The 14,186-nt window shown below is 47.5% G+C and overlaps 1 protein-coding gene across 3 annotated transcripts in view; it reads left to right on the top strand.

The window, feature by feature from the left end:
* SDK2 (sidekick cell adhesion molecule 2) overlaps positions 1 to 14,186 on the top strand; it is a 266,360-nt gene that overhangs the window by 191,160 nt on the left and 61,014 nt on the right. For all 3 annotated transcript variants that reach the window (XR_005017947.1, XM_036838001.1, XM_036838000.1), the window contains exons 13-18: positions 2,834 to 3,010; positions 3,357 to 3,493; positions 4,454 to 4,601; positions 8,139 to 8,279; positions 9,917 to 10,098; positions 10,638 to 10,753. Coding sequence is in view for 2 of the 3 variants with exons in the window: in XM_036838001.1 (XP_036693896.1) it covers positions 2,834 to 3,010; positions 3,357 to 3,493; positions 4,454 to 4,601; positions 8,139 to 8,279; positions 9,917 to 10,098; positions 10,638 to 10,753 (901 nt within the window). In the remaining variant the exon portion in view is untranslated. The remainder of the gene's footprint in view (positions 1 to 2,833; positions 3,011 to 3,356; positions 3,494 to 4,453; positions 4,602 to 8,138; positions 8,280 to 9,916; positions 10,099 to 10,637; positions 10,754 to 14,186) is intronic.

The following is a 14,186-nucleotide window of genomic DNA, read 5'->3' as shown; positions in this document are numbered from 1 at the left end:
TTTTTGCTAATGTTAAGAAATATCGTTCTGAATGTCCTTATAACTAAATATTTTTGCACATCTTTGATTTCCTGAGGACTGTATAATATTATTTAAAGCTGAAAACCACTCATCAAAATTGTTTAATAGCTAGCTATATCATTACAGATTATTTGGGGAAATTTTATCCTAAGTTAAATGGATTGATGGGTTCTTTTTTTTTTTTAACATTCTATTATGGAAATTTTAAAACATACCCCAAAGAAGAGAATTGTATCCTCAGCCCTCCTGTACCCACCTCTCAGCCTCAACAATTACCAGCGTTTAACCCATCTTGTTTCATGTGTCTACCCCCATGCTTTTTTTTTTTTTTTTTTTTTTTTTGTGCTGCACCTCGCGGCCTGCGGGATCTTAGTTCCCCAACCAGGGATCAAACCTGTGCCCCCTGCAGTGGAAGAGCCGAGTCTTAACCGCTGGACCGCCAGGGAAGTCCATCCCCACATTTTTTTTTTTTAACTGCAAATTTTTTTAAAAAACAACTTTCAAACGTAATTTCACCATTAAATATGTCATTTCTTACTGAAAAGGACTTTTCTTTAAATATAACAGCCATGTCCCCCGTCACACCTAACACAACGAACACTTCCTTGGTTTCTTCTAATACCAGCTCATATTCCAGTCGCCATGATTGTCTCAAGGTGTCTTTTTACAGTGGGTTGGTTTAACTCAGGGTCCAAACAAGGTCCACACATTGTGTCTGATTGGTGTGTCTCTTTTATTCTACATGGTACCCTCTCCCCTTCTTTTTATTTTTGTCCTTATTTTTGTTTTCGTTTTTGCCTTGTTTTCATGCGCTTAATTAGTTGGAGAAACCAGGTTCTGCAGGATGGAGGTCAGTGTGTGCGTGTGTGTGTGTGTGTGTTCTGATAAAACTTTATTTACATAAGTAGGCAACAGGCCATAGTTTGCAGAATATCCCTGCTGTAGAATAGTCCACATCAGGGTTTGGCTAGCTGCTTTTTCATGGTGTGGTTCACTTCTTCTTCTATCCCTTGTGTTTCTAATTAGATTCAGGTAACTGATCATTAGATTCAAGTTCAGTAGTTTTGGAACAAACACTTTGCAGGTGGTGATAGATATTTCCTAAAGCACCACATCCTGGGACAAATTATGTCTGCTTGTTATAGGTTGTTTCTTAAGCAGGAATTACTCTCTGCAGCTACATTTGCTTTTAAGTAAAGTTCTATCCATCCCATCAGTGCTGGCAAGGATGATCCTTTTCTAGCTAAAGAGATGAATTCTCTGTGATTACTTTTGGCAATTTGCAAATATGTATAAAAAGCGTTAACATTTAACTTGTCAATTTACTGCTGAGAATTTATACTCGAGGGAATGATTTAGAATGTGGCAGATATTTTGCCACAAGGATGTTCATCACAGCATTAACTATCGTATCAGAAAACAAGGAGCTAAATTGGATGTCCAACATTACGGGATCAGTTACATTGAAGCACTATGCAGCCAGCATGAACCACGGTGAGGAAATGTCACATTAAAAGGAATTTTTGATATTGTCTTGGGTGGAAAAAGCAGCTTTAAAATCAGGATGGATGGATAGATAGCTAGGTATTATTTATATTAAAAATATGCTGTATCAGTAGAACTATATAGTGATGGCTAACTTCTGTCAATCACGTACCATGTTTCTGGCGCTACTCCAAGTATTTTATATTAACTCACACAGTCCTTATGGCAACCCTATGAGGTGGGTGGTATTACTTCCCTCATGTGACAGATGAGGAAGCTGAGGCACAACCAGATTAAATAAATATACCCAGGACCACAATGCTGGTAAGTGACCAGGGCCACATTTGACCGAAGGATCTGACCCCAGAACATAGTAGCAATGTGGTAACTGCCCAGGAGAGAAGAGTCTGGAAGGTTTACCCTTAAATGTGAATCACGATTACACCTTAGGGGAAAGCTTTTGAGTTTTTTTTTCCTTTTTTCCTTTACTCTTTTCTCATCTGTACTTGCTACTTTTCTGATTTTTTTAAACTTAGGTTAAAAATATTACAGGCTCATTCTCCGGAGCCGTCTCACACTCCCTAAACCCAGAGAGTTCTAGGGCCGTGTGATTCAGTCCCATCACCCTGTCCCTTCATTGAGCGAGCGATGGGTTATTAGGAAAGCATCCCAGCCCGACCGCATTCCTGCCCTGGTCGCCCTGGTCGACCTTCCCTGGGGGGTAGCAGCCCAGCATCCTGCCAGGAGCTGGCACCCTGTGTGTGTTGATGACAATTATTGTGTCTCCTCCAGAACAAATCCAGAGCAGATATTTCTCATTGTCAGGCACGGGCATGTGTGTAATTTCTCAAGTCCCCCCTTTGTACTGACTGACCAAAGCTAAAGTGATTTTTCTGGACGCTGAAGTTAATTTGTCACAGTGATGCATTGATCTAATGATTCCCTTCATAAAACTAATCCCCAGATGTAGTCTACGTGGAGACGTTCATTCTTTTTCCAGCCCTAATCTTTTAACCTCTTGGGAAGAATACCTTTTGTCCACTCTGCACCGCTTGGTAATGGCTTCCGGCCAGAAGCAACCAGGCTGTGACCTGGACCTGAACTGAAGGTGTGAACGGTGGATAATGCTGTGGTTACGCTCCTGGACCGAGGGCCCCACCCGCAGGCGTGATGGGCTGCAGGTGCCCCCTCTGTGGCTGGGGGCTCGCCCCCTGCCCACCTTTGGAGCTCCCTGCTCCAGACCAGCCCTGGGCTGTGCCCAACCCCCAGCAGCACCCCACCCTGCCTTCCCTGCCTCTCTTTACTTAGCGGTCCTTCTTACTCTCAGGTACGTCTGGGAGAAGGATGGGGCCACGCTGAGCATGGAGGGCAACCCCCGCATCCGTCTGGACAGAAACGGCTCCCTGCACATCTCGCAGACGTGGTCCGGGGACATCGGCACCTACACCTGCCGGGTGCTCTCAGCCGGAGGCAACGACTCTCGCAGTGCCCACCTGCGCGTGAGGTGAGGGCGGCCTGCCCAGGCTCCGGGGTAAAGGGGTGCAGGCGGCAAAGGGAAGGCTGCGTCTAGGCAGGCCACCAGGCCAGGTGTGACCTGAGCCCGCCCACCTCACCCCAGCATCCTCCAGGCCTTCGCCGGCTCAGTTCGGCCCCTGTCAAGGGCGGGGAGTCTGGGTTATGGCTTTGGACAGGTGGGCTCCAGAGCCAGTGCGCAGAATCTCCAGCTAGATGGCCCCGAAGGCTGGGTTTCGGGGGCCGAGCACCAGATATCACGGGAGCTCAGACTGAGTCCTGGGTGTCACCTGATTCTAGACCTCACAGGGGGGCCCCGCCACACCTGTCTCCTCCAGGCAGCTGCCTCATGCCCCTGAGCACCCAGTGGCGACTCTCAGCGCCGCGGAGAGACGGGCCATCAACCTGACGTGGGCCAAGCCCTTTGACGGCAACAGCCCGCTGATCCGCTACGTCCTGGAGATGTCGGAGAACAGTAAGGCTGCGCGCGCCCCCCCACCGACCGCAGCCAGGGCGACCCCACTTCTGTGCCCTTGAGCGAACCCTCTGGACGGCCCAGCTCCCTCACCTGTAAAATGAGCCACGGCGTCCTCCAGTCGTGTGACAATTGAACGAGATAACGCACGGGCTGGACTTGGGACCTGCCACCCAGAAGCCCCAAGACACTGGCCATTCGTTTTTTGTTTGTTTTTTGTTGGTTTTTTTTTTTAATTAATTAATTTATTTATATATATTTTTTGGCTGCGTTGGGTCTTTGTTGCTGCACACAGGCTTTCTCTAGTTGCAGCGAGCCGGGGCTACTCTTCATTGCGGTGCGCGGGCTTCTCATTGCAGTGGCTTCTCCTGTTGCAGAGCACAGGCTCTAGGCGCGCGGGCTTCAGTAGTTGTGGCACGTGGGCTCAGTAGTTGTGGCTCGCAGTCTCTAGAGCGCAGGCTCAGTAGTTGTGGCCACGGGCTTTGTGGCTCCACGGCATGTGGGATCTTCCCGGACCAGGGGTCGAACCCATGTCCCCTGCATTGGCAGGTGGATTCTTAACCACTGTGCCATCAGGGAAGTCCCTGGCCATTAGTTTGTTTTTTTTTTTAATTTTTATCCTCCATCCCCAAGCCATGAACTCCAAAATAATTAGCAGGCATCATTTGAGTGGTGTTTCAAATACAGTTTGCTAGAGCTCATCAATTTGAGAAAAAAAAAAAGATAGAAAAGGCCTCTCAGTTCCCATGAGCCCTTGCTCCCTCCTCAGGACTCCCCAACCCCCTGGGACATGTGGGCTAAGGGGACCCAGAAAAATGACGTGACCAGCCTCTACTGGACCAAGCTGGGGAGGTACTACCCTGCCAGCCCAAACGAGGCTGGACGCCTGCTGGGAATGGAGGGGGAAGAAGCGTGCGCCCCCAAGATGCCCACCTCAGCCTCCACCCTCTGTCCCTGTAGATGCCCCCTGGACAGTGCTCCTGGCCAGTGTGGACCCCGAGGCCACCTCGGTGATGGTCAAGGGCTTGGTTCCCGCACGTTCCTACCAGTTCCGTCTTTGTGCCGTCAACGACGTGGGGAAAGGACAGTTCAGCAAGGACACAGAGAGGTGAGGGGAGCAGGGTGGGTGTCAGGGCCTCCAACGGTGGGTGTCAGGGGCTCAACTCTCTAACCCAGTTGAGTTGTCCCTCTCACTGTGGGCCATGCGCGTTCCAAGACTTAACCCCATTCTGCTCTACGTCCCCATGGGTTGCCATTATTGTTAAACGCACGTGAATTTCCAAAGACATCTAGGATCTACACGGATCTCTGTATGCAATGCCTTGCATGGTGCCAGACCCCATGAAGCCTCCAACAAAGCTTTTTTTAACATGATGAAAGTTTAATAATAACAGCAGTTCATGCATTTTAATACCCACTTGTGTAGGAGGCGCGTTCTAGCCACCTAGACCCCCATAGAACAAGCAGCCTCCTCTAGTGAGAAAGAAGACATCAGGTCAGAATGATAGTGGCACCAATCCCATGCCCCAAAGCTGTGTGCTTTGCTCTTTATTTTTTTAATGTGTATTTTTATTTTTTCCAGATTTATTGAGATATCGTTGACATGTAACATTATGTAAGTTTAAGGTGTACAATGCGTTGATTTGACACACTCCTATATGGCAAAATGATTACCCCCGTGGTGTTAGCTGACACCTCCATCCTGTCACATAATTACCATTTCTTTTTTTCGTGAGAACATTTGAGATCTACTTTCTTAGTAACCTTCAAGTATATAATACAGTATTCTTAGCTATAATCACCATGCTGTATATTCCATCACCAGAACTTGTTATTCTTATAACTGGAAATTTATGCCTTTTGACTAACATCTTCCCCAGCCCCCCACCTCCTCTGTTTCTCTGAGTTCAGCTCCTTTAGACTGCACATATAAGTGAGATCTACAGTATCTGTCTTTCTCTGTCTGACTTATTTCACTTAGCATAATACCCTGCTGGTCCATCCATGTTTTTGCAAATGGCAGAATTTCTTTCTTTCTCATGGCTGGAAAATATTTCATTGTATAGCTGTGTTACATCTTCTTTATCCATTTATTTGTTGATGGACACTTAGGGTGTTTCCATATCTTGGCTATTGTGAATAATGCTGCCATGAACATGGGAGTGCAGATATGTCTTCGAGATCCTGTTTTCATTTCTTTGGGGTGGATATATACCCAGAAGTGGGGTAGCTGGATCACATGGTAGTTCTATTTCCAATTTGGGGGGAGAACCTCCATACTGTTTCCCATAGTCCCTATACCAATTTTTACTCACACCAACAGTGCATGAGGGGTCCCTTTTATCCACATCCTCACCAACGCTTGTAATTTGTTGTCTTTTTGATAATAGTCATTCTGATGGGTGTAAGGTAATATCTCACTGTGGTTTTGATTTGCATTTCCCTGATGGTTAGTGACGTTGAGCACCTTTTCATTGACCTGTTGGCCAATTTTATGTCTTCTTTGGAAAAATGCCTATGCAGCTCATTTGCCCATTTTTTGATCAGATTATTTAGTTTTTTGCTGTTGAGTTGTATGAGTTCTTTATATATTTTGGATATTAACCCCTTATCAGATATATGGTTTGCAGATATTTTCTTCCATTCCATATGTTGCCTTTTCATTTTGTTGTTTCTTTTTCTGTGCAGAAGCTTTTTAGTTTGATGTAGTCCCGCTTTTATTTATTTTTGCTTTTGTCACTTGTCCTTTTGGTGTCATATCCAGGAAATTACTGCCAAGACCAGCATCAAGGAGCTCTTCCCCTATGTTTTATTCTAGGAGTTTTATAGTTTCAGGTCTTAAGCTCGTCTTTAATCCATTTCGAGTTCATTTTTGGGAGTGGTGTAAAATAGAGGTCCAATTACCTTCTTCTGCATATGGTTATCCAGTTTTCCCAACATCATTTATTGAAGAGACTGTCCTTTTCCCATTGAGAAGAGTTAATATTGTTAGAATGTCCATATCGCCCAAAGCCATCCATTGATTCGATGCAATCCCTATCACAATTCCAATGGCATTTTTCACAGAAATAGTAAAAAACAATTATAAAATTTGTATAGAGCCACAAAAGACCCCAAATAGCCAAAGCAATCCTGAGAACAAAGAACAAAGCGAGAGGCACCACACTTCCTGATTCCCAACTATACTACAAAGTTATAGTAACCAAACAGTATGCTACTCATAAAAATACACACATAGGCAATTCCCTGGCAGTCCAGTGGTTAGGACTCAGCACTTTCATTGCTGTGGCCTGGGTTCAATCCCTGGTTGGTGAACTGAGACCCTGCAAGATGCGTGGTGCAGCCAAAAAAAAAAAAAATAGACACATAGACCAATGGAACAGAATTGAGAGCCCAGAAATAAACCATCATAGTGTTTGCTAAGGGAGCCAAGAATGCACTTTGCTTTTTAAAAGATGCTCTTTGGTGTGTACACAGACCCCCCACTGGGTTAAATCAATCATTGTGGTTTCCCCACAGTTCCAGTAAGCTTGAATCCCTTTGGCTTTTACTAGGGGGATGCCACAGGGGCTGTGACACTCTAACAGGAGGAAGAAGTGACAGCTAACAGCCTGGCATGGAGAGCGGTTATAGGAGAATTTATTCATTCACTGTTTACTGAGCACCTACTATGTGCCAGGCCATGTTTGGACCATGAGAGGTGGTGCAGGGGAAGAAAATGGACGTAACCCCAATCCTTCAGAGCTACGAAATCCCAATAACAAGAGGCCTCGAAGTGTAGGGAAACCATCCTATAACTTCTCCAGTCCTTTGGGCTTCCCTCTGTAATGCTGATTCATCTTCCTAATGAATCGTCCTGAGTCAGCAAGAAAAAGGTTAAATTACCGTCACTTTAGGCTTTACAAAGCCATGGGAGGGTGCAGGATGTTTTGGAAAAGCTATCCATCAGAAAACAAAAACGTAAACAAAACGGGAAAGACATCCATCAAAAATAATCAACTTTTGTTGTTAATGGATGCATGTCATTTATGTGAAAAATACAGAGGTGGAATGCTGTGTCCCCTGGCCATGCCAGAGAAAGAAATGCAGTAGCACCGGGCTTCGGGGGGTGGGGGGATGCTCAAACTCTCACCCACACACCCCGCCACCCCTACCCGGCCTGCCCTACCCCTGCCTGGGCTCAGCTGGTTCGTAAAGGAAGCCCGGTTCAAGTTCACCACCAGCTGGTAACTGGGAGGTGAGTATTTGACACTCCTGCTCCTAAAATACTTGAACACTCATGACGTCATCAACCCCGACAGCAGCTTCTTTGACAAATGGGAAACCAAGGCCTGTGTCCCTCAACCGCACAGAAAATACACATATCTGGTGCTTTACAGTGTTTTAAAAAGACTTCCATATACATTGTGTCATTCAAGCTTCAACCACTCATAAAGCAGGCAAGTGGACTTTATGATACTACTTTTACAGGTAAAGAAGCAAGCTCAGAGAGGTTAAGTGACTAGCCCAAAAGCACACAGCAATTGTGCAGAGTCATCCAGGGGCAGAGCAGGGTGGGGCCTCTTCATATCCCGTTAAACTCCTGTATTTACCGTGGAGACTAGGAGTGAAAAGCCCTGCCCATTCTTGGTGTTTTCCTATCCAGGGTCTCCCTTCCTGAGGAGCCCCCCACGGCCCCTCCACAGAATGTCATCGCCAGCGGCCGGACCAACCAATCCATCATGATCCAGTGGCAGCCACCTCCCGAGAGCCACCAGAATGGCATCCTTAAGGGCTACATCATCAGGTAGGCGTCCGCACCAGGGAAAGGAGGGGCCGCCCAGACTCAAGAGGAAAGAGATGAGGGAGGGTCAGGGAGTGGATTGGAAAACAGAGCAGATTCATGGCAGGTCCTTCTTCATCAACTAGGACCAGGCAACAAGAAATGCCTACACCACAGTAGGAAGGATTGAAGTTAGACATCTAGAAGAACTTCCAGCAGTGAGAGCCTTGGAAACCAATAGGAATGGTTAGAGAGGAGATACAATGTAGCCTCCTTAAGGCTGTACGGATGGCAAGTCTGCCATCTGTCAGGGCTACATAGGAATAGGGCTGCACGGAGACACATAACTATCCAGGGGACCAACCACCTGGGAAACCAAGAATATTCTAGCAGGCCAGATTTCCCCAGGACCGACAATGAGTGGACGAATTACTAGGCCAAGAACTGGTTAAAAAGTGGAAGTCCTGTCTTTGGTCCCTACTGCCAAATGAAGCCCAGTTATGTAGCCTTTTATTTTTACGTTTGACTGTGGGTGCTTCACTGGTAACCTGAAAGTGTATTATTAAGTTGTTACTAAAATTTGGTATTCATAAAAGAAAAGTAGCCTGTTACTTGAAACTTCTGAGAACTTGTGTCAATATTCTGAACGCTGGCTGGTTGCAAGATGCTAGGCAACTTCACATGTCCCTTTCCTGAATGAGTACACTCACAGCACTGGAATTCCCAAATTTTGGAAGAAGTTACTGTTCGTTTGGCTGCTCCGTTATCGGTTAATTTCGTCGTGGGCTTTTTGGTGAATCCTAAAGGGCAGTGGTTCTCTAAGTGTGGTCCCTGGACCAGAACATCGGCATCACTTGAGAACTTGATAGGAATGCAAATTCTCAAGTCCCACCCCTGACCTACGGAATGGGAAACTTTGGGGTAAGCCCAGCAATATGTGTTTCAACAGGTTTTGCAGGTGTCTTTAATGCACACTAAGGCTTTGAGAACCACTGCTATGGGGTTTTGTGAAGCATCAAAATAATCTGGGGCCTCTGATTTCCCAATAGTTAGACGTTAAAGTGTGTGCACATTGTTGTTCTCCTATGAGCTATCCATCCTCCAAAATTTGCCTGTACATATCCCATTTCTTTATTACCCTGCATTCTTTTCTCCAGTAGAAGGTGGAACTTGGTAGAGTATATAGCCTCAGGTTTTTTTCTTTCCACCTCAGTGAATGGCTGTCAAAAGAGGGAGCCATTCTCCTAGAAGGAGAAAGAAAATGAGCCCAACCTTTGGAGACCACTCTGTGATCAGCGACCCCTCAAAGCTAGACCAGTGAGATCTTCCCAGGAACTCTCAGCATCCCTGGCTAGCCATCCTACCGATGTCCTCCTCCCCCGTCAAAAAGAAGAGTCCAGACACATCCCCTGGACTTGTGTTATCCCGTGGGGTAGCCGCTGGTCACTTGCAGCCATTTAAATTAATAAAAAAGTAGATTAAATGACAAACGTAGTTCCTCAGTTACACTAAGCACGTTTCAGGTGCCCAACAAGCACAAGTGCCAGCAGGTCCCATGTTGGACAGCATGGATGTGGGTTTCCACCATCACAGACAGCTTCGTGGGCACGAGGACAAGCAGGCTGATTCCAATGCATGGCATCCCGGCTTTCGCCCCTCAGGTACTGCCTGGCCGGGCTGCCTGTCGGGTACCAGTTTAAGAACATCACAGATGCTGATGTCAACAACCTGCTGCTGGAGGACCTCATCATCTGGACCAACTACGAGATCGAGGTGGCCGCCTACAACAGCGCCGGACTGGGTGTCTACAGCAGCAAAGTCACCGAGTGGACACTGCAGGGAGGTGGGTGGGGACAGTGGCCGTGGAGGAGCTGGTGCTTCCCCCTCTCCATGCCTGTTGGGTCCTGACTGTCCGGTCCTGACTGCCTGAACCACGTCACCTGTTTTATCCAGTCCCAGGCTGTCGCACGCTGTGCCCAGCTACCCCGTAGGGTGGGAGGACGGAGGGAAAGATGAAGAGGTTGGGGTGGGTGTGATGAAGGCAGAGCCTTCGGGGTTACAGGGACCCTCTGCAAAGTTTCCCATTAACTGGATCGTGAAACAGCTTACATTTAGCGTTGTACCTAAAAACCACCCTGAGCATTTTCAGATCCATCACTTTTATTTGCGGGTACCCTGTGAAATGGACCAGACCGGTTTTATCAAGCCCAAACTAATCTACAGAAAGAGGGCATCTGAAGTCTCCGTAGCAGCAGGGGAGGAGCTGGGGGGAGGGGTGTAAAGCAGTGTCTGCAGACCTCATGTGTTTTCTCTGCTTAACCGGGCCAGACAGTCAGACTGTGCCCCCTCCACCCACACCCCTACCTCTCTGCTCTCCTTCAGTCCCCACGGTCCCTCCGGGCAACGTGCACACAGAAGCCACCAACTCCACGACCATCCGCTTCACCTGGAGTGCCCCCAGCCCCCAGTTCATCAACGGCATCAACCAGGGCTACAAGGTACATAAGGCCTCTCCTTGCCCCGAGAGGAAGCCTGGAGATTCTCGGAAGGAGGACGCAGGCCGCAGAGGCAGGGAGAAGGCGAGGGAGGGGGAGGAGGGAGTCCCCGCTGTCTCTGAAGTCACTGGTTCAAGCCAAGCAGAGGACACATGATCAAGGCAAGGGGCATGCGGGCTCTCCCCAGGTCCACGTGCAGGCCACGCGGAGTACGGACGCTGGCCTGTCTGTGACCCAGTGCAGGGAGTAGTCAGTCTCGATGAGCCTGCCGTATAAACAAAACCAGGTTTGCTTCAGGCTCAGGATCCCCACATAGCCATGGCCCCATCAGAAAAATCCAGAACGTACTTCCTACTCCCAAGCCATGGGCTAATGGGCACTCTGCAGGGTCATTTGTCCTCGGACTGTACTTGACCTCACACCGTGTGTTTAAGGGCAGGGCTAGGACTCAGAGAGCTTAGATTAAAGTCCTGGCTCTGCCGCTGGCCGGGTCCCTGGACAAGTCCTATAGACCGTCTGAGCATCCTTCCTTCCATAAGTGTTGATTGAGCCCAACCATAGGCACTGTTCTGGCCGCTAGGGAACCAAGAGACATCCTGTTTCCTCATTCGCACACGAAGATGATGATAGTTTCTGTTCCTTAGGATTGCGTGAGGATTAAATGAGAATATCTGTAATTTTTTGAGCAGTTGACGAGCACATAACAAGCATTCAGAAAACGGTAGCAATAGTAGTAGAAATGGATTCGTTGCTCAGGCTGCCCTCACAGAGTATCACAGACCGGGCGGCTTAAACAGCAGAAATGTATTTCCTCACAGTTCTGGGGGCCAGAAGTCCAAGATCAAGGTGTTGATAGGGCTGTTCCTTTTGAGGCGTCTCTTCTTGGAATGTAGACGGCCGCCTTCTCTGTGTCCTCACGCGTCTTTCCTCTGTGTGTCTGTGTCCAGATTTCCGCTTCTTAGAAGGACACCAGTTCTATTGGATGAGGGCCCACACTACGGACCTCATTTTAACTTAATTACCTCTTTAAAGGCTATCTCCAAACACAGTCACATTCTGAGGTCCTGGGGGTTAGGGCTTCCACGTAAAAATTGGAGGGGAAACAATTCAGCCATGGCAAAAAGCACTAGTAGCGGTGGTGATGGTGATGGTAGTAAATTTGCTATAATTGGTACTGTGCTGCTGCAAGTCGGGACTTCTCAACCATCCCCTTCTGGCAGCCACTCCTGGGTCTCTCCTCTCACCCCATGAGGAGCTGACCTTCCCTAAGAGAATGGGAGATGACAGATTACAGAGTGCGTGGTCCACGCCGTGTTTTACAGCTTCGCCCCGGCTGAGTGGGGCAGGTGGGAGGATGCAGTGGGTTCCCTCCAGATGTGAGAGGCGTGTCACCGGGAAGCCAGCCATGAAGGGCAGAGAACCGCGGGCTCTGGTGGCCTCGAGGTGACCTCAGATACTTCCAGAAGATCCCCACACCACCCGTGTGTGACAGCAAGGACCATTTCTAGGACTAGCAGCCTTAGCCTTTGCTGCTGCAAGGTGGGGATGGCTGGGCAGGAAGGGGCTGAGATTAAATCACCAAGGGAATTTTCTGCTGGTGTTTCAAGTACAGGAGGGAGGGTCCAGACCCCCATACACCCCAGCCGCAGCCACCTCGCTTCCAGGAAAGTGCACCACCGAGGCTGAGCGGGGCCTCCCCGGACCAGGGCTGTAGCTGCTCGCTGGTAGTGCCGACTGGCTGGAGAAACCTCCTGATTGGGACTCTGGGGGGAGGCAGTGGAGGGAAGGGGGAGGCTCGCATCGTGCAGAGGAGCTGAGCTGGGAACGACTAGCTTCTTGCTGCCGATTCTAAGTTTCCTGCCACCTTGGGGAGGCCTGGGCTGCAAACTCCTAAGGCAAATGGCTCCCAGAGGGCCAAGGAGACCAGCTTAGCGGCCGGGACAATTAGGGCAACGACTCATTATGACCCAGAGCCAGAGGAAGCTGCAGAAGCCCACCTGATTCCCAGGTCCAGTCTGTGCCCAGCGCCCTGTAACTGTTCCAAGAAAGTCAGCAGAAATGAATTGTCCAGATAGCTTGAGCATAGAGACTGGTGCTTAAGAAGAGCTCACGCTTACAGGGCACTTTCTACATGCCAGGCAGGATGCCTGGGCTTCCCTCACATTCTTGTCTCATGCAAGCTGCACAAGAACCCTAAAAAGGAAGGCTTGTTATCATCACCCCATTTTACAGAGGAGGAAACTGAGGCATGAGGGCAAGTGACTTGTTCACAGTCAGAGTAACTGCAAAGCTTGGCTTCAAACTCCAGAGCCAGCACCTTGTCTTGCATTAAAAAGAAAGTGTCGTATGATTTAATTGTAAAATAACAACTATAACTTGATTTTTTCTAAGTATAAATGGATACAAGTGGGGATTTTGTTTCTTGCTCCTTTGGCCTTCAGTATCACAGGGAGGAAAAAAAAGCAGTGTTTGTCCCTTCCATCCTTCCAGTGAGAAGGGGCCTTTTTTTCCCCTTTGAATTGTGAACAATTTCAAACATCTACAAAAGTAGTGAGGAGACTAAGATGACTTGATAAAACCATAATGCACCCTGGCTTCGACAGGTACCAACTCATGGCCCAATGTGTTCCCTCTATTTTCCAGCGCTCTGCTTCTCCCCTAGAATATTTGTAAGGAAATCCCAGGTATTGTATCCTTTCATCCATAAATATTTCTGCAGAGAAATATTATAGATAAAGTCTCTACTTAAAACCTAACCACAATAATCACATTCTCATTATGGTGCCTTAAAATATCAACAGTCCCCTTAATAGCATCAGATACCCCCGGTTAGCGTTCAAATTTCCCCAGTTGCCACGTCATTTCTTTTACTGTTTGGTTTATTTGCCTCAGGGTCCAAATGAGAGCCACACAATTGCAATTGGTTGAAGTTTTCTAGGTCTCAGTTGATCTACAGATTCTCTCTCTCCTTTCTCTCTCTCGCTCTCTCTTCCTTTTAATTTATTTAGTAAAGAAACTTAGTCATTTGTCCTATAGAGTTTTCCACAGCCTGGATTTGCTGACTGCATCCCTGTGGGGTCACTTAATATATTCCTCTGAACACTATATTTGCAGTAAATTTGAATTTAGAACTAGAGGCTTGATCATATTCAGATTTGATGATTTTTTTTTTCAAAATATTACTTCCTACATGGTGCTGTGCATTTTCATTAGAAGGCACAGAGTCTGCCTGTCTCTCTTACTAGGATGTAGTGACCATTGACCACCCTTGTGTGCTCTATTATCTCAATAGGGGTTACTTGAGGGTATGAAATGTATTCAAGTATCAAAATGAGGATACTTGAATATTATGATTTCTTCTTGATTTATGAGCTGAAATACTTTCCCCCCAAAAGAATTTTTCCGTTAACAACTTTTTGGTTACCTGAAGGTTTGG

The sequence above is a fragment of the Balaenoptera musculus genome, chromosome 20 (genome assembly GCF_009873245.2).
Source record: "Balaenoptera musculus isolate JJ_BM4_2016_0621 chromosome 20, mBalMus1.pri.v3, whole genome shotgun sequence".
In the NCBI taxonomy this organism is placed as follows: domain Eukaryota; kingdom Metazoa; phylum Chordata; class Mammalia; order Artiodactyla; family Balaenopteridae; genus Balaenoptera; species Balaenoptera musculus.
This window is presented reverse-complemented; position numbering and strand designations above follow the sequence as displayed.